Source organism: Ranitomeya imitator, chromosome 3 (assembly GCF_032444005.1).
Source record: "Ranitomeya imitator isolate aRanImi1 chromosome 3, aRanImi1.pri, whole genome shotgun sequence".
NCBI classification, from domain to species: Eukaryota; Metazoa; Chordata; class Amphibia; order Anura; family Dendrobatidae; genus Ranitomeya; species Ranitomeya imitator.
In genome coordinates this window covers 274,947,517-274,970,657 of record NC_091284.1, presented here as the reverse complement: position 1 = coordinate 274,970,657, position 23,141 = coordinate 274,947,517, and the positions used below count along the sequence as shown (strand labels likewise).

The following is a 23,141-nucleotide window of genomic DNA, read 5'->3' as shown; positions in this document are numbered from 1 at the left end:
CTTATTTTTAACGGTGATGGCATTAAGACCCCTGTAGTCTATGCATGGACGCAATTCCCCATTCTTCTTCTGCACGAAGAAGAACCCTGCCCCAGCAGGTGATACTGACTTCCTAATGAATCCTCTTGCCAGATTTTCCTGAATGTCCTGTGACATTGCCTCCGTCTCCGGGAGAGATAGCGGATAGACTCGACCCCGGGGAGGCTCAGCACCAGGCAAGAGATCAATAGGACAGTCATAGGGGCGATGGGGCGGAAGGATCTCCGCCGCCTTTTTGGAGAACACGTCTGCATAAGACCAATACTGCTTGGGGAGAGAGGAAAGATCTGCGGGTACCTCAGTAGTAGCAACCTGAACGCACTCCCTCTGACACCTACCCCCACAAGATTCGCCCCATCCCAGAATTCTGCCTGAGGACCACTCGATGTGAGGAGAGTGGTACCGTAGCCAAGGTATCCCCAACAGGACCTCATCAATTCCCTCAGGAATGACGAGCAGAGATATCATCTCCTGATGAGATGGCGACATGGACAGAGTAAAAGGGACGGTCTGGTGTGTTATCTATGAGGGCAGTGTCGACCCATTCACCACTCGTACCGTTACTGGTTGAGCTAGCATAACCAGGGGTATTGCGTGACGTTGGGCAAAGGCAGAAGACATAAAATTGCCCTCCGCCTCAGAATCCACGCAGAGCTCTACCGAGTGGGAGAATGAGCCTATAGTAATTGTCCCCTTAAAGGACAATTTAGAGGCAAACGTCGCCGTGTCTAGTGTACCTCCACCTACTACCACTAGACGCTGACGTTTCCTCGACCGCTGAGAACATCTGGTGGCTAGATGTCCTGACTGCTGGCAAACATGACAGACCTTGAGTGCACAAGCGGTCTGGGACTTAGATCCCGCTTGTGACACTTCCCTGGCCTCATGTGACTCAGGAACCAGGACCGGAGATTCCAGAGGTTTGGCGAAGGTAGGAGCCAGCCGAAACCTCTGCCTACACTGGGCTCGCTCTAACCTCCGCTCGTTAAAATGGAGGTCAATTCGAGTGGAGACAGTTATTAACTCCTCCAGTGTGGCAGGAACCTCCCTAGTGGCCAGAGCGTCCTTAACGTGGTCAGCCAGGCCCCTCCAAAATATGGGGATAAGAGCTTTATCCGACCAATCCAGCTCAGAAGCTAAAGTGCGGAATTGGACGGCAAAATGACTGACCAAGGACTCACCCTGAGTTAATGCCAGCAGTTGGAGCGCAGTATCATGGGTGACTTGAGGTCCTAAAAAGACCTGTTTCAGAGTGCTCAGAAACAGCGGAGCACTCTGCACTACATGATCGCCACGCTCCCACAGCGGCGTAGCCCATTCCAACGCCCTGTCCGACAAGAGAGACACTATAAATCCCACCTTAGCCTGCTCTGTGGGAAAACGTGCAGCCAGGAGCTCGAGATGAATAGAGCACTGACTCACAAATCCCCTACAAAATTTGCTATCACCAGAAAATTTTTCTGGCAGCGGGAGGCGAGAAAATGTCGGAGCAGGGGTGGCAATGGACAGGGTTGCTGCAGCCACGCTAGCAGCCTGTACAGCAACTGCGGTAACATCCACAGCTGAGGTTGCGCTCTCAAGAGCCGTCAACCTACCCTCCAGCTGCTGGATATACCGCAAGGATTGCTGTTTGTCCGTCATTACTAGCCAGACCCTGGCGCTAGTGTAATGTTAGGGCTAGCGGAATGAACCAAATAATAAGACAGATAGAGTATGGTGCGTTCGCAGCCCGGGGTCCACCGTGCAGAGATGGAACCTGCTGCCAAGTAATGACGGAGTATATGGCGGTACTCATAAGTATACACACGTGGGTTAAACTTCACCCAGCGTGAAGGAAGCGATCCTGTTGCGTCACAGGACCGCGGTACCGCACATAGAGTGCGAGCAAGTAGTCAGCGAACTCAAGCCCAACTAGGATTGAAGTCCGATTAGACCCTTGCTGGCACAACACCGCAACTGGGTGTGTAAGGAAACCATATAACAATATTAAGGCACAAGAGTGCATGCGGTGCCGCACTGACGAACGCCACTAACCACCCAGGCTTGGGTAAGGAAAGCACAAAGGAAGTGCACGGCGCCGTACTGGCGGTCACAGCAACTGGACGCTGTAATGTGTGATTCGTGCAGTAGGATAAGTCGGGCGCTAGATAGCAGCCATACACCTTCCGCGAACAGACATTCAATAGGGTAGGGGTATCCAAGGACGACTTGCACTCACAACATACACACATTACCAATTGTACACTAGCGCATGGCCGTGCGGTCATGCGCAGTTTATATAGCTGCAGCACAGGAAGTGGCCACAGAAACTTTGCCCTTCCAAGACCTGCCAAGAGGACCAATGGAATGTGCTGCAGAGCCTGAGCACATGACCCTCGATCTCCAACGGGAGATCTTGCCCTGGGCATGCTCAGTGTGTGCAGACAAGGACTTAGTCCCAGAGAAGTCCGCTCGCTGCTGACCAGCACTGGCTTTAATGGCAGAAGCTGAAGAAGCAGCAGTAACTCTCTGTACAGAGTGAGACTGAGCAAGATGCTGGGACCGACGTCCCTGCTGAGCAGGCTCCACTGCGGCTGGATAAGAATGGGAGACCGCAGCGGAGATGGCTCGAGATTCCCCCTGTGCAGAAGCGGGAACTCGAGACCTAACACTCGTATATAGTTAAGTAAATAAGGCAGCACACTGCAGCGCTAAAACATGCAAACTTGAAAACACGAAATTTGAACTGCATTACTGCACTAGAAATATGAAAAATGAGAGCTTTTAGCGCATAAAAATGGCCAATTTTATGTGTACCTGGTAGCCTCTTTACGGCATCTCTCTTATACCAGGTCCTACGCTTGCCCTACCTCGCTGAGAATAAACGTCTCCATCTGAATGGGTGCATGTGAAACCTCTTCTTAGACTAAAATTCTCTCTCTCTTACTTAACTATCGTAAGGATAGATCATCAATGAAAAAGTATTGGATACTCTTTTAACTATGAATTTAGTATTATTTTCTTAATAAAAAAAGAATTATTTTTTTAATAATGCTTCCTCTCAAACAGAATGTCACCACAAAATTACTTATAGTTTAAATCAGGTTTTTATGTTACAAGCATTTAAAAATAAATTGTCAATATTTTTTTTTCACATCGGGATCTGTATTATAAAAAAAAACAAAACAAAACATGAAGTCTTGCAGTTTTCACGCTGGTCACTGGGACTTTTTTTTTAGACACTTACTTCTTGTCATTCAGGAAGAACTTTCAGAAGGCTCTTTATCATTGGAGACAGGCAGGGCCAGACTGGCCATCTGGCAATTCTGGCAAATGCCAGAATGGCCTGTCTGGTCATGGGCTGCCTTCTCTGCTACGTTGTTAACAGAATCGGTGTTCTCAAGACACCCATACTGTTAAGAGTTGTGATGGAGCACAAAGTCGCTGACTCCATCACTTACCCCAGCAGGCCACGGGTATCATTAGAAATATTGGTCTTGTAGAAAATCTTCCTTTCCTCCATACAGGGTAATATTAGTAATATATCCCATCTGGTTCATGGGGACGGGGACAACATGGGCCTGTGTGATTTCAAATGCCAGGACTGAATTTCAGCCCAAGTCCGTACCTGGATACTGGATTACAATAACGGATAACATTAAGAGCACATCTACTAGACATAATAGGATAGGTGATTTCATATTTCTTTCTATTTCCCCTCCTTTCCTTTCTTTACCTTTGCGCAAGCTCATTATGTGCTTCAATAAAAAAGATATGTGCTTCAATAAAAAAGATAGGATCAGAGTCTGTTCATTGCTACTATTGAACTTGTGAATTTTCCTTAAAAGCACAAGAAATTTGAGAATTTTCTTCTGTGAAAATTGCAATTTTAAAATATTTTTTTACTTGCTTTCTGGCATATGATGTACCATATGATGTAGGTGAGCATACATAATTTCTAGAAGATGATGGCTATGCTACATATCCAGCATCTGCCTCCAATAGCAGCAAGTAAAGCTGAGCTCACTAAAGCCTAAAATGCGGCTGTCAATCTCCGGCAAGAACATTTGTGGGAAGGGGTGCAATTTCCGTTGCAGAACCTTTAAGGAATAATAGGATCTCAATATTATTTAAAACCAAAAAAGAGATAGACCTCTAAGAATTAACTTTTATTGATATAAATTAAAAATCAATTTTTGCATAAAAATGGTGCAATGCAAAAATATATGGGCCACCAGGGAATGCCATGCGTCCAAACAGTGGTTTACCCCAACATATTAAGAGGAAAAATCCAGCATGGAAGCAGGTAATAAAATGTCCAATTTTATTGAAGAAATAAATCACATCCATAAAAACATGGTAAGTGCGGTTCTGGTCACAGTGGATACAACCGACATGTTTCAGCTCCGATGAGCCTTAGTCATGGTTGTTTAGAAAGTCAGACTTACCTGCTTTCATGCTGGATTTTTCCTCTTCGTTTTCTTCAGCCGGATCCCAGGCTTTCACGTGTGCTTCTCAGCAGGATTGTGGCTGCATCAACGGTCAGCTGACTCTCCTTTTCCCTTTTCCACTTGTTTCCATTACCCCCACATATAGGGTATCAGCATACTCAGGGCAAATTGCACAACAAATTTTGTGGTTCATTTTCTCTATTTACACTTGTGAAAATAAAAAAAAATAGTTTTGAAGTAAAATGTTTCTGAAAAAAGTTCCTTTGTTCCTTCCACATTGCTTCAATTTCTGCGAAGCACGTGAAGGGTTAAGAAACTTCTTGAATGTGGTTTTGAGCACCTAGAGGGGTGCAGTTTTTAGAATGTTGTCACTTTTGGGTATTTACTGTCATGTACACCCCTCAAAGTGACTTCAAATGTGAGGTGGTTCCTTAAAAAAAATTGGTTTTGTAAATTTTGTTGTAAAAATGAGAAATTGATGGCCAACTTTTAACCCTTATAACTTCCTAACAAAAGAAAATTTTATGTTTCAAAAATTGTGCTGATGTAAAGGAGACATGTGGGAAATGTTATTTATTAATTATTTTGTGTGACATACTGTATCTAATTTAAGGGCATAAAGATTCCAAGTTTTAAAATTGCAAAATTTTTTGCCAAGTTAAAAATTTTTACACAATTAAACGCAAGTCATATCGAAGAAATGTTTCCACTATCTTAAAGTACAATATGTCACGAGAAAACAGTCTCAGAATCAGCAGGATCCGTTGAAGCGTTCTGGAGTTATAACCACATAAAGTGACAGTGGTCAGAATTGTAAAAATTGGCTTAGTCATTAAGTACAAAATTGTCTCTGTCACTAAGGGGGTTAAGGAAGTTAGAAGGGTTAAAAATGTAATAGTAATTTTTCATTATTATTTGTGTCCGGTTGCCATTTTACTAAATATATATATATATATATATATATATATATATATATATACATATATATATATATATATATATATATATATATACACTGTATATACACACAAACACATACGTATACATGGCGGGAGCCATGTTGGGAGCCATTTTAAGGGTTTCTTCTGGTGGGAGCCATGTCACTATTGCAGAGCCTTTGTGCTACCAGTAACATGGATGCCTCATTTCTATTAACAGGTGACAGACCCGAGTGGGGATGTGTTTTTTTGTGGGTTGAATTGAAGCTCTTATCGGTGACATTTTGGGGTACAGAACATTTTGGATCAATTTACATTTATCATGTTCTCTAAGCTCACCAATTACATCACGTTTTCTATCTAAATATCTGAAATACATGTTTCAGATGAAACCCCTGACTGATCCTCTCACTAAGGCTGCCGTCACACTAGCAGTATTTGGTCAGTATTTTACGTCAGTATTTGTAAGCCAAAACCAGGAGTGGAACAAATAGAGGAAAAGTATAATAGAAACATATGCACCCCTTCTGCATTTATCACCCACTCCTGGTTTTGGCTTACAAATACTGATGTAAAATACTGACCAAATACTGCTAGTGTGACGGCAGCCTAATGAGACAGCAGAGTTACTCCAGACACCGCTTGGCCTCTGTTCAGCGGACAAGGTGACATTTTTAGCTATACCATTCCAATTTACTTTTGTCTTTTTGATCACTTTTCATTCTATGTTTTGTTCGACTGTATGATGAGAACACAATTTTTGCTATTTTGTTTTCTGAGTTCACTGAGAGGGTTAAATAATGTGACAGTTTTATAGATCAGATCATTCAGGTCATCGTGTCATGGATCAGATGCCACACAAAAGGTCAATATGGCATATGATTTTTTTCTCACACCCTTTGATTTTGAAGTGAAATCTCAACATGCTGTGATTTTTTTACTCACACTAAATACAGCTGAGAAAAATTATGCAGGTCTGCACTGCCTCATTGAATAACATTGATTTGAGTGCAATACCATTTTTTAATTGGATTGCACTGGTCCAATTTATACGGTGGTGTGAGTGAACCCATAGAGCGATTTTATTTCCCCCAAGTCTGTCCAAAGAAAACATTGGACAATTGCAATACTCTATATACTAACATTGACCCCAGGTACCATCCAATGTTTTATCAGATTGCACTTGAACCGAAAATACGTTGTCTGCAGGAGCCCTTAGAGTTTCAATTTGAAAGGAAAACAGTTACCGTATATGATATGAAAAAATAGAGGCTGCCCTCTCTAAGGTTTGGGAACTTTGTTGTGGTTCACCCTTCACTGTTTATCTCTGACATCCTTAGGTCCTACCTGGCCATGACGTTTAGTGGTAGAATATAAGGATCAATAAGCCTTAGCCAAGTGTCTTTCTAACATCCTACAATGTCTTTTGGTCCAAATTTGGCAATGTACAAGGATTTGTATGATCGTTTGCACAGTTATTTATGTAATTACTTCTACATTTATTTTTAGAGTTATTTCACTATATACTTGTAAATGATAAATCAGTGTTAAATGTTCTCTGAACATCAAAACCACATAAACAAAGTATTGTTTAAACCCCTTCATGACGGGTGACTTTCTGTTTTTACGCCTTCTTATTTTCCTCCCGTTCTTCTGGGTAGGAAATCAAAAAGACATAACTTTTTCATTTTTCCATGAGCAAAGCGTATGAGGACTTATGTTTTTTTTGAGGGACTAGTTTCTTGAATTATTCTATTTATTTTTATAAATTACGTATTAGAAATTCCACCACTGTTACAGTTAGTATGATTATTTCAGTTGTGAAAAAGAAATTCCAACATTTTTGAAAAAAAAAATCAGTCATCCTTTTCTGAAATCCGAAATAGTTTCATTTATCCGTTGATGACACTGTGTGAGGGTATGTTTTTGTGTGGCAAGCTGACATTTTTATTGATACAATTTTGAGGTAGATATAATAATTTGATTGCTTCTTATGGCATTTTTGTAAAAAGTTGTGGCTATCAAAAAAAATAATGAAATTTGGGTATTTATGGCTCTTACCATTCAGAATAGTTAATTTTATATTTTATTAGCTTTTTATACATAATGATACCAAATGTTTAATGAACTTTAGATTTTTGTTATGTTTTAAAAAAAACTTTTTTTACTTTACATTTTTAGTTCACTGTATTCATCTTAGCGTAGCAGCACTTTAGCATTCTATTATATGCTAAAATTCATGATCTCACAAAAAGCTGAACCACAGGCTGATGCTCATAGGTTAACCATTAGGGTATGTGCACACGTTGCGGATTCTTCTGCACAGATTCTGAAAAATCCACAAGTAAAACGCCCTGCAGATTACCTGCATATTTACTGCGGATTTACTGCTGTTTTTTACACCGATGGAGGGAGTGAAGGCAAAGGGTATAAACAATGTTCAACAATAGTAAACTTATTGGTCCGGTGACTTCAGAGTGAGGTGTCTCAGATGCGCATGGTGGTGCCGACATGGTCAGCACATGATGGAAACGATTCAGGCTTGTAGGCATCAGTGGAATGGTTCCTGGTGATGACGGAGAGTCCTCGATGTCTGTCCCGGGGTCCTGAATAGCAGGGAAAAGAGCATTCCTGTGCTTTGCTGGGACTGGGCAAATGCCGACAGAAGTAAGTGGGTGAGTAAGGGTAAAGTTCTCGATAAGTCACTTTCTTTTAGGGGGCACACTCATGTTATACAGCGGCCCAAGATGTGTAGTTGCTTGAGCAGTAGGGGCCCAACGGTGGAAGACGGTTCTCCGGTCACAGTCATTATAGGGTGCAGCCGGGACAATGTAGCTGTCACGGTTCTCAGAGGATGGAGCACCTAAATTCCCCTGCTGCACGCTGCATCTTCCCGCCAAGTCTGCCTGCCATTTTGTGTGCTCTGCCCTTTGTAACCTCACTCCGCCCCCTGCTGTCATGTGCAAAGGTCGGTCTGGGTCTCTAAGCTTTACCCCAGACAACAAAGTGTGTGAGTGAAAGTCCCGACAGTTCTGGCTCCAGTGTGAAAAAGGTACCGCTGATCTAGGCTCTCTTCTTGCATTCCCCCTCCCCTTTTGCTTGCTATTCCACGGGCGAGAGATCTGGTAGTGTGCGTTGATAGCCTGCTGGACCTTGGACGACTTGTTGCCAAATAAATTGGTTCTGATTGTATCTATTTGGGGTATCCTGGCTGTAGCCCGCTCGGAGCGCCTTAAGTCAGAAGGGGTAGCTGAATCAGGTTGAGTAGTCGAGTCAGGATGAATAGACAAGGGCGGGGTCATGCCTATTTCCACAAGAACTATCATTTCAGGAGCCTCACCTGCTTCAGGAATCTGTCCCACTTCCGAATCATCAGGCGACTCATCTTTGTAGTCAACAACAAGAGAAGGGGGATATTTCAGAAGCACTATTCTCTTCTTCAATTTGGTTGGGATCTCTTGACATACAAGGATGTAGCATATTTTGATGGACTACTCGAGTGGGGGCATCTTTTTCTCCTTCAGGTTGGATTTCAAAGTAGAAGGGCCCTTCTGAGCTGATTCTTTGCTTTACTTGATACAGGGTCTTTTCCCACCGGTATTACAGTTTGTCCTTTGGATGCTTGTCTCGAACCAACACTCTGTCTCCAGCCTGGAGAGCTGTCCCTCTCAGAGAAGCTGTCTCTGCATGATCAAGAACCTGGAACCTGGCCTGCATCAAGCGATGCAGCGTCTGCAGCCGATGATGATGTTCTCAGACCCGGGTGGACAACCTGTCTGGGTCCAGTTTTAACTCAATGATTTCTCTTCCTGGTCGGCCAAAGTGTAGGAAATAGGGTGTGTATCCAGTGGTGCGATGTACTTGATTGTTATATACCCACACCAACTGAGCTACAAATTCAGGCCACCGGGCCTTTCGGGCTTCTTCTAGTGTTCTTTACATTTGGATAAGGGTTCGATTGAACCGCTCACAGGCTCCATTTCCCTGAGGGTGATACGGCGTCGTCCACAACTTTTCAATCTGGTACAGGTGGTGCAGTTCTTCCATTACTCGCCCTAGGAAACAGGCATTTTGATCAGAGTGGATTCTCTTTGGGCAGCCATACACTTGGATTACATTTTTACAGATGGCATGTGCTGCGGACTCAGCAGTTTGGTCAAGTGTCGGGGTCACAACGGCAAACTTAGTGAAATGGCCCATCATTACTAGACAATGTTCGTATCCCTGGTGGGCCGGACCTATAGTAAGATAATCTATCATCAACACTTGCAGAGGTGCGGACGTCATGGTTTGTGTAGGAGCTCTTTGCTCCGGACGTTTAGCTAATTCACAGTTTCTGCATTGCCGACAGGCCTCTTCTACGGCGGCTTTTAAACGAGGATGGTAAACCAGCTTTTGTAACCACTGAAAGGCCTTCTTTAGACCAAAGTGAGCTCCTCTATTGGGTGTCTCCTTAGCTATCTTGAGCAACTGCGTTTCGGGGATGTCCACCTGCCAGGTGTCTCCCAGTTCCCGTTGTAACTGGATCTTCCGGTATGATAGCCCATTCTTCAATTGAAGTCTTTCCCACTGTCGTATGATTTATAGAGCCCCCGGGACAGGGCGTCCCTCTCTCTTTGGCTGGGTAAGTGTTTTAGGGTCACCCACTGTCTCATTTGAGCAAGCTCCGTATCTTCTTGTTGTATCTGGACCTAGTCATCCCAGGACTGCCTGAGAATGCTTTCCCGAATAGCTACCTGTACCTGATCCTGTGTAGTTGCCAACGTCATGGCAGTATCCCCGGAACTCAGGAACCTCTTGTGTCTCCAACACTTTGTCCCGATTGGGTCCAGGTCTTTCATGGGGCACTCTGGATAGGGCGTCAGCGTGAGTATTCTCATCTCCCCTCTTGTAGGTGATCTTATATTGGAATTTTGCCATCTGAGCCGCCCAGCGTTGCTCCAGGGCTCTGTGTTTCGCGTTTTCTAGGTGGGCCAAAGGGTTAGTGTGGACTAAGACATCAGAGCAGGACAAATATTCTGCAAACTTCTCAGTCATGGCCCACACTAATGCAAACATCTCCAGTTTGATAGAACTGTAGTTGTCCGGATTTGGAGTCATGCAAGGATCTACTCGCGTAAAAAATCACCAGCTCTTTTCTGTGTTGAATCTGACACAGATCCGAGTCGACGACGGCCGTTTCGCGCTACCGCGCTTCCATGGGTCCTGTGATCCTGAACACCTGTGGAAGCGCAGTAGCGCGAAACGGCCATCGTCCTGGCCATCGTTCAGGTCACGTTCTCCCTTGCTTTCCTGCTATGACTTGTATGTCACAATAAAGGACTGGAATTTTTATGGACGGTGAGTGCTCTCCTTCATTTTTTTCTTTGTCTGGACATGTACTCTTTTCATCTATGATTGAGCACCCCGTTCCTTTTTGGGCAGATAGCAGCAATTAGCTGGCTCCTCGTGTGCGATCTTTTGCCCCTTTCATTGCGGATGGTGCGGAGATAACTTTTTCTTGATTTTACATATATAGGGACATTTAGGGCAGACAGGGTGACTTTAGATCTGCCTAGAGGTCTCCACTCCCCCCTCCCTATTGTTGGGCTATCTTCCCTTCATCCCTTCATGTTGCACTTAGTCTTTCCTACATTGTGCATGACACTATAAAGGGTTAATGCACTGTATCCTTAAGCTGTAAGTTTAACAAAACAATTTTCTAAATAATAATAATAAAAAAAGAATGTTTTACGTCACCATATCTTAAGAGTAAAACATTTTTTTTAATTTCTCTGATAATCGAAATGCAGAAGGTCATTTTTCATAGGGCCACTTCTAATCGTACCATTTTGGGTATATTGATTCTGGCATCATTTTTTCCTCTTCACCAATCTGGATAACTCCAATAAATTCAACCTACAATCATTTTTTTAGTTTAGAAACATTAATAATTTTTAATAATTACACATCACATCAGTATTAATTTATTTATTTGTTTTTTTTTTTCTTCCTCTTCTCAGATTAACCAATATAATGGCATACAAAAGCTAATAAACCTCTTCAAAAGTCCCAATCAAAATGTGCAGCTAGCCGCTGCAGGAGCTGTAAGGAATCTCGTATTCAAAAACAACACAAATAAGCTGGAGACTAGCCGACAAGGAGGTGTTTATGAGGCTGTTAGCCTTTTACGGAGGAGTCCAAATCAGGAGATTCAAAAGCAAATAACAGGTAAATAGATGTATTCTATTTGTATGTTAGCATGAGCATTAATGATGATTTGAATTTATTTGATAAAGCCTCATTCATACTTGCTTAGTTAAGGTACTTAAGGTACCATCACATTAAGCAACTTACCAACGAGAACGACAGCGATCTGTGACATTGCAGCGTCCTGGATAGCGATCTCGTTGTGTTTGACACGCAGCAGCGATCAGGATCCTGCTGTGACATCTCTGGTCGTTGCTGAAAGTCCGGAACTTTATTTGGTCGTCAGGTCGGCGTGATTCGTCATGTTTGACAGCAAAAGCAACGATGCCTGCAATGTTTTTACATGGAGCTAACAACCAGCGAGAATGATAAGTACGTCACTGGATCGCTCCTGCATCGTTCTGCTGTTGCCGTGTTTGACGTCTCCTAGCGACCTAAACAGCGACGCTGTTGTCTATATCGCTGCAGCGTCGCTAAATGTGACGGTACCTTTAATGTGACGGTACCTAAAGAGTCAGGAGACGTTGTCTAAGAGTCAGGAGATGTTGTCTAAGAGTCAGGAGAGGTAGTCTTTGATATGAAAATTTACACTCCTAGCAAAGATCTGGTCTTTACTGGTGAGTTGCATAGAAGGAAATTCATTTGGAATTGAAGTTACAATTAAAAAAAGGATAAATAAGAGATAAAAAAAAGTGCTTGGACATCCAAGGAATTGGAGAGACAGAAAGATTTGGTTCATCATCTTGAATTAAGATTGACCTATGTTTATGGTCATGAAGGGTCATAGAGGGATAGTCCTCAATGAATGTAATGTTACGTAAATCCTAGGGTGCCAACCTCTGCGGCAAGGCAGGGATCTACTCAGAGATTTATAAGGACTAATAGGCTCCTTCTGTAACTGTTTTTATTGGCTTACTTATCCATTTCTGTGGTACTGGAAATGTATCAATTCTATATTTGTGATGTATATGTTTTCAGCAAGTGTCTCTGAACAGTAGAACACTGTACCACAACTACAGAGTCTGCTAAATCTTCCTGAAAGTCTTTTGCAGTCAAGCGGGGGGGTTTTGATTTGCCTCTCTAGCAATCCTATGAGCAACTCTCACTGAAATTTTGCTTGGTCTTCCAGATATTATCTTGACCTCCACTGTTCCTGTTAAATGCATTCCTTAATTACATTCTAAACTGAGGAAAAGGCAACCTGACAATGTTTTTCTATCTTTTTATGGCCTTCTGTTGCTTTGTGTGCCTCTAGCATTGTCAGAGTGCAAGATGGCTGTTTTGAAGAACCCATGGCTGCTGTTTTTTGGCACAAGGTTACAGAAGGCTGAGTTATTATAAAGCTGGGAAATTTCCATCGCCTGACCTTTCCTAAAGATGATAGCGAAGAAGCCATAACCTTAACAGGCTAATTACGGTCTGAAACCTTGGTCAAAGTTATCTGAGCACACAAATCTCCAAGGGTGACCAAACTTTTGCATTGACCCATTTTTTTAATTTTTAAAATGTGAAAGATGAAAATATATATTTTTTGCCTAAAATACAAAGGAAATGTGTCATCTTTAGGCCTTTTAGAGATATTTCATCTTCAACTTGCAATAACATTAATTTTGACCAGGGGTACCCACACTTTCACATGTCACTGTATATTATAGCTTCTCCAGTTGTGGGCTTCTCTGGTTAGAATCATAGAATCATAGAATGGTAGAGTTGGAAGGGAACTCCTGGGTCATCTGGTCCAACCCCCTGCTCAAAGCAGGATTCACTAAATCATCCCAGACAGATGTCTGTCCAGCCTCTGTTTGAAGACTTCCATGGAAGGAGGACTCACCACCTCTCGTGGCAGCCTGTTCCACTCACTGATCACCCTAACTGTCAAATTGTTTTTTCTAATATCTAATCTGTCTCCTCCCATTCAAATGAGAATAGAAATGATCCTTCTACAATGTGACAGCCCTTGAGATATTTGTAGACAGCTATTAAGTCTCCTCTCAGTCTTTTTTTGTAAACTAAACATTCCCAAATCCTGTAACTGTTGAGCATGCGCAGATGTTTTTTCTGCAATTAATGGGTTATGTGTGTGGAGCCTGAGCAGCACTCATAAACTGCTGTAGGTAGTGCTCATAATACTACCCCAAAAGGAAATTGGAGAGTTATGTGAGGGATCATTGTGTTATCTAGCTGTCTGCCTGTGCTATTGCTGAGAACCCACAGTGAGCACTTCTTAAATGACTGACTGTTGACTTGTAAGTGCTGCAGAATATGTTGGTGCTATATTAAAAAAAAAATATTATTAATTATTATTACTTGAATTGAGCATGCCCCAGTCAGATAGTTTTGTTCTATATACAGTTAGGTCCATATATATTTGGACAGAGACAACATTTTTCTAATTTTGGTTATAGACATTACCACAATGAATTTTAAACAAAACAATTCTGGTGCAGTTGAAGTTCAGACTTTCAGCTTTCATTTGAGGGTATCCACATTAAAATTGGATGAAGGGTTTAGGAATTTCAGCTCCTTAACATGTGCCACCCTGTTTTAAAAGGGACCAAAAGTAATTGGACAGATTCAATAATTTTAAATAAAATATTCATTTTTAGTACTTGGTTGAAAACCCTTTGTTGGCAATGACTGCCTGAAGTCTTGAACTCATGGACATCACCAGACGCTGTGTTTCCTCCTATTTGATGCTCTGCCAGGCCTTCACTACGGTGGTTTTCAGTTGCTGTTTGTTTGTGGGCCTTTCTGTCTGAAGTTTAGTCTTTAACAAATGAAATGCATGCTCAATTGGGTTGAGATCAGATGACTGACTTGGCCATTCAAAAATATTCCACTTCTTTGCTTTAATAAACTCCTGGGTTGCTTTGGCTTTATGTTTTGGGTCATTGTCCATCTGTAGTATGAAACGGCGACCAATCAGTTTGGCTGCATTTGGCTGCATCTGAGCACACAGTATGGCTCTGAATACCTCAGAATTCATTCGGCTGCTTCTGTCCTGTGTCACATCATCAATAAACACTAGTGACCCAGTGCCACTGGCAGCCATGCATGCCCAAGCCATCACACTGATTCCGTCGTGTTTTACAGATGATGTGGTATGCTTTGGATTATGAGCTGTACCACGCCTTCGCCATACTTTTCTCTTTCCATCATTCTGGTAGAGGTTGATCTTGGCTTCATCTGTCCAAAGAATGTTCTTCCAGAACTGTGCTGGCTTTTTTAGATGCTTTTTAGCAAAGTCCAGTCTAGTCTTTTTATTCTTGATGCTTATGAGTGGCTTGCACCGTGCAGTGAACCCTCTGTATTTACATTCATGCAGTCTTCTCTTTATGGTAGATTTGGATATTGATACGCCTACCTCCTGGAGAGTGTTGGTCACTTGGTTGGCTGTTGTGAAGGGGTTTCTCTTCACCATGGAGATAATTCTGCAATCATCCACCACTGTTGTCTTCCGTGGGCACCCAGGTCTTTTTGCATTGATGAGTTCACCAGTGCTTTCTTTCTTTCTCAGGATGTACCAAACTGTAGATTTTGCCACTCCTAATATTGTAGCAATTTCTCGGAAGGGTTTTTTTATGTTTTCGCAGCGTAAGGATGGCTTGTTTCACCTGCATGGAGAGCTCCTTTGACAGCATGTTTACTTCACAGCAAAACCTTCCAAATGCAAGCAACACACCTCAAATCAACTCCAGGCCTTTTATCTGCTTAATTGAGAATGACATAGCGAAGGGATTGCTCACACCTGTCCATGAAATAGCCTTGGAGTCAATTGTCCAATTACTTTTGGTCCCTTTAAAAACAGGGTGGCACATGTTAAGGAGCTGAAACTCCTAAACCCTTCATCCAATTTTAATGTGGATACCCTCAAATGAGGTATTCAGCTGCATCTGAATTGTTTTGTTTAAAATTTATTGTGGTAATGTCTATAACCAAAATTAGAAAAATGTTGTCTCTGTCCAAATATATATGGACCTAACTGTAGCTGTCTGGTTACACAGTACAATCCAGCCATCATATACAGTCACAGAAGATGCGGTCATTATCGGTTCTTGGCAATATTGTAGGCACAGAGCTGCATAGAACAATGTGTCTGCTCAGAAAGCAAAATCTTATTGTTCATCTGAAGGAGACAGGCAGCACAGTTCTGCCTGCACTATTGTGTAGGACTGATAATGACCACATATGACCACATATACGGGGGCAGCACGGTGGCTCAGTGGTTAGCACTGCAGCTTTACAGCGCTGGAGTCCTGGGTTCAAATCCCTTCAAGGACAACATCTGCAAGGAGTTTGTATGTTCTCCCCGTGTTTGCGTGGGTTTCCTCCATAGGAAATTTAGATTGTGAGCCCCATCGGGGACAGCGATGATAATGTGTGCAAAAGTGTAAAACTCTGCAGAATATGTTAGCGCTATATAAAAAATAAAGATTATTATTATTATATACTGTGACTCTGTGTGATGGCTGGCTCATACTGTGTAGCCAGATAGCTGTATAGAAGAATGCTATCTGACTGGAGTATGGAAAGTACAAACCACTCACCATCACGGAAGAAGTGATCACTCACTGTCACGGAAGAACTGCTTACAGCCTGTGCTGCCAATAAAAATAATCTTCTCATCTATTCTGTAAATCTACTCTATATATCTATGGTAAGCAAACCCACATAGAAAAAGCAAACAACCACTTCTAGGCTTTGTGGCCACAAACAAAATACAGATTTCCAGGCAGAATCAGAGATTTATTTATACAAGGTAGAGGTACTTGTTCACTGCAAGAATAAATCAATTCTGCTGCTATACATTCAGAGCTTTTTTGCCAGGTAACTTTCTGGTTAACAATATGTGCATAGGATATATCAATAGTATTAACGAGCATGTGTTGTGCTTTTGCCAAAGTGATGAAAATGGTGTCAAACCTGACTCATTCTTGCACATGTTTATTGTGCAAAATGGGTCAGGAAATTTCTAGGACTCTTCCAGAACCTAGTTACAGTCATCGCCGAAAGTGTTTGCACTCTTGAATGTGTTCCAGGAAATTACGTATTTCTTCCAGAAAATTATTCCAATTACACATGTTTTGTTATACACATTTATTTCCTTTGTGTGTATTGGAACAACACATAAAATAGAGAAAAAATGGCAAATTGAACATAATTTCACACAAAACCCCAAAATCAACTGGACAAAATTCTTGTCATCGTGACCTTTCCAAAATTATGGGTAAACAACTTTTTTTCAAGCATGTGATGCTCGCTCAAACTCCCTGTTGGCAAGTAACAGGTGTGGGCAATATGAAAATCACACCTGAAACCAGATAAAAAAAAGGGAGAAGTTGACTCAGTCTTTGCATTGTGTGTCTGTTTGTGCCACACTAAGCATGGAAAACAGAAAGAGAAGAGAACTGTCTCAGGACTTGAGACTGAAAAATGTTGAAAAATATCAACAATCTTAAATTACAAGTCCATCTTCAGAGACCTTGATGTTCCTTTGTACACAGTGCACAACATAATCAGGAAGTGTACAACCCATGGCACTGTAGCTAATCTTCAAGGACGTGGACGGTAAAGAAATATTGATGAAAGGTTGCAATGTACAATAGTCCGGATGGTGGATAAGCAGTCCTAAGCAAATTCCAAAGAAATTCAAGCTGTCCTGCAGGCTCAGAATGTATCAGTGTCAGCGCAAACTATCCATCGACATTCGAATAAAATGAAACGCTATGACGGGAGACGGAGGAAAAGACCACTATTGACATGGAGACCTAAAAAAGCTAGACTGCAGTTTTCAAAAATGTACATGAGTAAGGCTAGTTTCACATTTGCGTTTAAAATCGCAGCGTTTAAAACGCATCCGCAGGTGGTGATAAAAACACATGTAAACGCGTACAAACGCTGTGTTTTTTAGACGCATGCGTTTTTGTATGCGGTAAAAGAACGCTGCGTTTTTACGCGTTTACATGCGTTTTTTCCTGCGTTTGCATTTCTGATATGCATGATGAGAAATTTCACAAGAGAAAAATCAAGATCCAGACACTGCCAATGGGACTACAGAGGGCGTGTGACATGACTCTGTGGACCAAAATATGGAAAAATTGTAGCTCTCAAAATATGGTAAGTTGGTAACGCAAAAAATATTTTTTGGAATAAAAAGCGTCTTTAGTGCGTGACAGCTGCCAATCATAAAAATCAAATAGAAAACCCACTATAAATAGAAATGGCTAAGATTAGAGTTAGGGTTTGGATCCCTAGGGTTAGGGTTAGGATCCCTAGGGTTAGGGTTAGGGTTAGGGGTTAGGGTTAGGGGTTAGGGTTTGGATCCCTAGGGTTAGGGTTAGGGTTAGGAGTTAGGGTTAGGGTTAGGGGTTAGGGTTAGGGTTTGGATCCTGTTATGATCCGGTGACCTTGGAGCTGCATGAGAACTTTCACTGGAGAAAGTGGCCACTATACTGACTGCAAACCTGAACTTAAGACCGCAACTAGAAGTAGCCGTGGAGTGTACCTAACACACCTAGACACCTCGTCACAGCCGGAGGACTAATTTCCCCTAAAGATGGAAATCGGAATACTATCTTGCCTCAGAGAAAATCCCCAAAGGATAGACATCCCCCACAAATATTGGTGGTGAGTCGGAGAGGAAAAAACATACACAGGCAGAAAAAACAGGATTTAGCACAGGAGGCCACTCTAGCTAGATAGGACAGGATAGGACAGAGTTCTGTGTGGTCAGTATTAAAACCCTTCAAAAAATCCACCGCAGAATATACAAAATACTTCCCACATCCAACTAAATATGTAGGAGCGTATATCTGCAACTCCAGTGAATCCTACAAACAGAGCAGGAATAAACTGAAAGAAGCACACAACAGTGTGCCACAGATACAAAAACAAAAACACTTATCTTTGCTGAAATTGGCAGCTAAGCAGGTGAGGCCAGGCTGAGATCCAATACTTCCAAAGAAACATTGACTACTGGCAAGGGCTAATGAATCCTGCACACTTAAATATCCCAGTCAGAACAGCAATTAGCAGATACACCTGGCCAGGACTGTGACTCAGAGACAACTGCATTCCCACTTACCACCACTGGAGGGAACCCAAGAGCAGAATTCACAACAGGATCCCTAGGGTTAGGGTTAGGGCTAGGGTTAAGATTAGGATCCCTAGGGTTAGGGTTAGGGTTAGGGTTTGAATCCCTAGGGTTAGGGTTAGGGATAGGGTTAGGGCTAGGGTTAGGGTTAGGGTTAGGATCCCTAGGGTTAGGGTTGGGGTTAGGGTTAGGGGTTGAGGTTAGGGCTAGGGTTAGGGTTAGGATCCCTAGGGTTAGGGTTAGGGGTTAGGGCTAGGGTTAGGGTTTGGATCCCTAGGGTTAGGGTTAGGGTTTGGATCCCTTTATCACCTGGATGGTGGGGGGTGGCTTATCAGTGTGTAGACTTGTTTTTTTCTATTGAAACACATGCATTTAAAAACGCAACCAAACGCATGTGCTTAAAAACGCATGCATTTACATAGACAGCAATATGTTTTTTTGCCGCAAAAAAACGCATGCGTTTTTTTGCCGCAAAAAAAGCCTCTAAAAATTACTACATGCTGCATTTCCGCAAAAAAACGCAAGCATAGAAACGATGCATGCGTCGTCAAACACGGCCAAACGCGTACAAAAAAAAGGATGCGTTTTTAATGTTAAATATAGGAAAAAAAACGCATGTGTTTATATGTGTTTAAACGCAGCAGCAAAAAACGCAAATGTGAAACCAGCCTAAGCCAAAATCCTTCTGGGAAATTTCTTTTGGACAGATGAAACCAAAATAAAGGTTTTTAGTGAAGCACATCATTCTGTTTTCTGAAAACGGGATGAGGCCTACAAACAAAAGAGCACAGTACCCACAGCCTCTAGCACTGGGTGCCTTGACAGTGTCTAAGGCATCATGAAAGCTGAAGATTGCCAAAGGATTTTTGGTTGCAAGGTAGTACACAATGTGAAAACAGCTGGGTTTGTGTCCTAGGTCATGGGACATCCAGCAGGACAATGACCCCAAACATACTTCAAGAAGCACCTAAAGGTGAGGTGAGTATAAGTTGTTGTTTTGTTGTTGTTTTTCTCATCTTACATTGTCTTCAAACACCAGAACATATTAAGAGAAATTCAATTAGTTCTCTACTAATCAAACTTCCTTGGCCTTGGACAACCTAATTCAGAGGCTGTGGAATGCTTTGTAATATTTTACCACCACTGCTTTAAAAAATATGTCATTCCCTGTTTCATACAGGTTTGCTTTGGAATTTATCATCCACTGATGAGCTGAAGAAGGAACTAGTTAATGAAGCTCTTCCTGTATTGAATGAATGTGTTGTGGTTCCATTTTCTGGCTGGACAGAGAATACAGTGTCTTCTCAGAAGAGTTCAATGGACCCTGAAATATTCTTTAATGCAACTGGATGTTTAAGGTAAGCGATGTATAAACAGTTTGCTTATATAAGCACTAGTGTTGAGCGATACCTTCCGATATCGGAAAGTATCGGTATCGGATTGGATCGGCCGATATTCAAAAAATATCGGATATCGCCGATACCGATACCCGATCCCAATGCAAGTCAATGGGACAAAAATATCGGAATTAAAATAAACCCTTTCTTTCCTTGTAGGTTCATTCTACATGAAGGAAAACAACAAAGAATAATGCAGGATGTATTTGGGGAGGTGGTGGAGACATTAAAGTCATAGAGGTTTAGCGCAATCAAATAGAGTAGCCTTTTTTTTTTTTTTTAAAGACGTTCGTAGTGACTAAGATATTGACTATGTAACTTTTTTTTATTTTGTCAGATATTGATGTTTCACTATTCCACGCCCTTCCCCTTTTTTTTAAACTTTTCCCACACTTTCATCTTCATCAACATCATCAGCATCTTTGACATCAACTTCTTCACCTTATTCATCTTCTTCTTCATCTTCTACCAATTTTTTTTTAATTACATTCTTCATATTCATTTTATTCAACTATTATTATTCTTCCTATTCTACATATTCATTTTCTTCAACTATTATTATTCTTCCTATTCTACTTCTTCATCATATTCTCATTTGTGACAGGCATTCCCGTGATTGTTATCTATAAAAGTTTGAAGATTACACCTTCCATTCTGCCAGTCACAAAAGTTACATTTGTCCGCGTTCAGTTTGGCCTGCAGCATCAGGCTTTATCCAGGGGCACCACGAGGAGGAACAGACTCACCCCCATACACTGCTTAGTCTTCTTCTGCATATAATTTAGATAATATCTTTTGCTCTGATATTAAGTGTTATGCTTAATGTTCTTCTGCTCTTTGTTCTGCAGCCTCTTGTTCTTCTGCTTCTCGGTCTTCCATGTCGTCGTCTCCAGGGTCGTCGTCTCCAGGGTCGTCGTCTACGCCGTCGTCGTCTGCGCCGTCGTCGTCTCCGCCGTCGTCGTCGTCATCGGGGTGGTCTTCCGGGTCGTTGACTTTAGGGTCTTCAACTTGGAAATGTAGCAGAAGGTACAAGAAGGCTGAGAAAATTCCAAGAACCAGCTGATGGAACTGGAACTCGGATGGCTACCCGAAGGTTCAAGAGCCTATGGAACTACCGATGACCAGCTGACGTTACTGGAACCCGGTTACTAAGCAGGAGGTACCCGTGCTAAAAAGCACTACCAAGGACCACCTGACGTTGGCGGAACTCGGATACCCAGAAGGAGGCACCTAAGCCAAAGGCTCTGCCCGGAACCAGCTGACGTTACTGGAACCAGGATGGGGAGCAGAAGGTACAAGAGCAAAAGACACTGCCGAGAACCAGCTGACGGTACTGGAACCCGGATGGGTAGCCGAAGGTCCAAGAACCAATGGAACTACCGAGCACCAGCTGACGTTACTGGAACCCGGTTACTAAGCAGGAGGTACCCGTGCTAAAAAGCACTACCAAGGACCACCTGACGTTGGTGGAACTTGGATACCCAGAAGGAGGCACCTAAGCCAAAGGCTCTGCCCGGAACCAGCTGACGGTACTGGAACCAGGATGGGGAGCAGAAGGTACTAGAGCAAAAGACACTGCCGAGAACCAGCTGATGGTGCTGGAACCAGGTGGTGGACCCGAAGGTCCACAGGAGAGGAGAGAACAGCTAGGCCGCGAGGCAGCCGCAGTTACCGAACCCCAACAGTCCTACAGGGGGAGCTGGGCCTACTGGCACTACAGAACCAGCCTTGACTACCAATTCACGCAGCCCACATAGGAAGCTCCTAAACTGGAGGCACCCTGGAGTTGGCTAACCCGACCGCAACACGAAGGGGCAACGCATAGGTGTCTCAGTGAGTTTGACAGTACCCGGAAACAGCTGACGGTGCTGGAACCAGGCTGGGCATGAGGGAGTGCCCGTGACAAAAACACTGCCGAGAACCAGCTGGCGGTGCTGGAACCCGGATGCGTTGCCCCAGTGTGCAAGAGCCAATGGCACGACCGAGGACCAGCTGACGGTGCTGGAACCCGGTTACTAAGCTGTAGGTGCCCGCGCTTAAAAGCACTACCAAGGACCGCCTGGCGTTGGCGGAACTCGGATACCCAGGAGGAGGCACCTAAGCCAAAGGCTCGGCCCGGAACCAGCTGGCGGTGCTGGAACCAGGTGGTGGACCCGAAGGCCCACAGGAGAGGAGAGAACAGCTAGGCCGCGAGGCAGCCGCAGTTACCGAACCCCAACAGTCCTACAAGGGGAGCTGGGCCTACTGGCACTACAGAACCAGCCTTGACTACCAATTCACGCAGCCCACATAGGAAGCTCCTAAACTGGAGGCACCCTGGAGTTGGCTAACCCGACCGCAACACGACGGGGCAAAGCATAGGCGTCTCAGTGAGTTTGACAGTACCCGGAAACAGCTGACGGTGCTGGTACCAGGCTGGGCATGAGGGAGTACCCGTGACAAAAACACTGCCGAGAACCAGCTGGCGGTGCTGGAACCCAGATGCGTTGCCCCAGTGTGCAAGAGCCAATGGCACGACCGAGGACCAGCTGACGGTGCTGGAACCCGGTTACTAAGCTGTAGGTGCCTGCGCTTAAAAGCACTACCAAGGACCGCCTGACGTTGGCGGAACTCGGATACCCAGGAGGAGGCACCTAAGCCAAAGGCTCGGCCCGGAACCAGCTGACGGTGCTGGAACCAGGTGGTGGACCCGAAGGTCCACAGGAGAGGGGAGAACAGCTAGGCCGCAAGGCAGCCGCAGTTACCGAACCCCAACAGTCCTACAGGGGGAGCTTGGCCTACTGGCACTACAGAACCAGCCTTGACTACCAATTCATGCAGCCCACATAGGAAGCTCCTAAACTGGAGGCACCCTGGAGTTGGCTAACCCGACCGCAACACGACGGGGCAACGCATAGGCGTCTCAGTGAGTTTGACAGTACCCGGAAACAGCTGACGGTGCTGGAACCAGGCTGGGCACGAGGGAGTACCCGTGACAAAAACACTGCCGAGAACCAGCTGGCGGTGCTGGAACCCGGATGCGTTGCCCCAGTGTGCAAGAGCCAATGGCACGACC

General features: G+C 43.5%; 1 protein-coding gene across 1 annotated transcript in view; it reads left to right on the top strand.

Annotated features, from left to right (window-relative positions):
• The window catches only part of PKP1 (plakophilin 1), a 184,789-nt gene that overhangs the window by 99,853 nt on the left and 61,795 nt on the right, over positions 1–23,141 (top strand). Inside the window, exons 5-6 of the mRNA XM_069756477.1 lie at positions 11,410–11,617; positions 19,870–20,047. Coding sequence (XP_069612578.1) covers positions 11,410–11,617; positions 19,870–20,047 — 386 coding nt within the window. The remainder of the gene's footprint in view (positions 1–11,409; positions 11,618–19,869; positions 20,048–23,141) is intronic.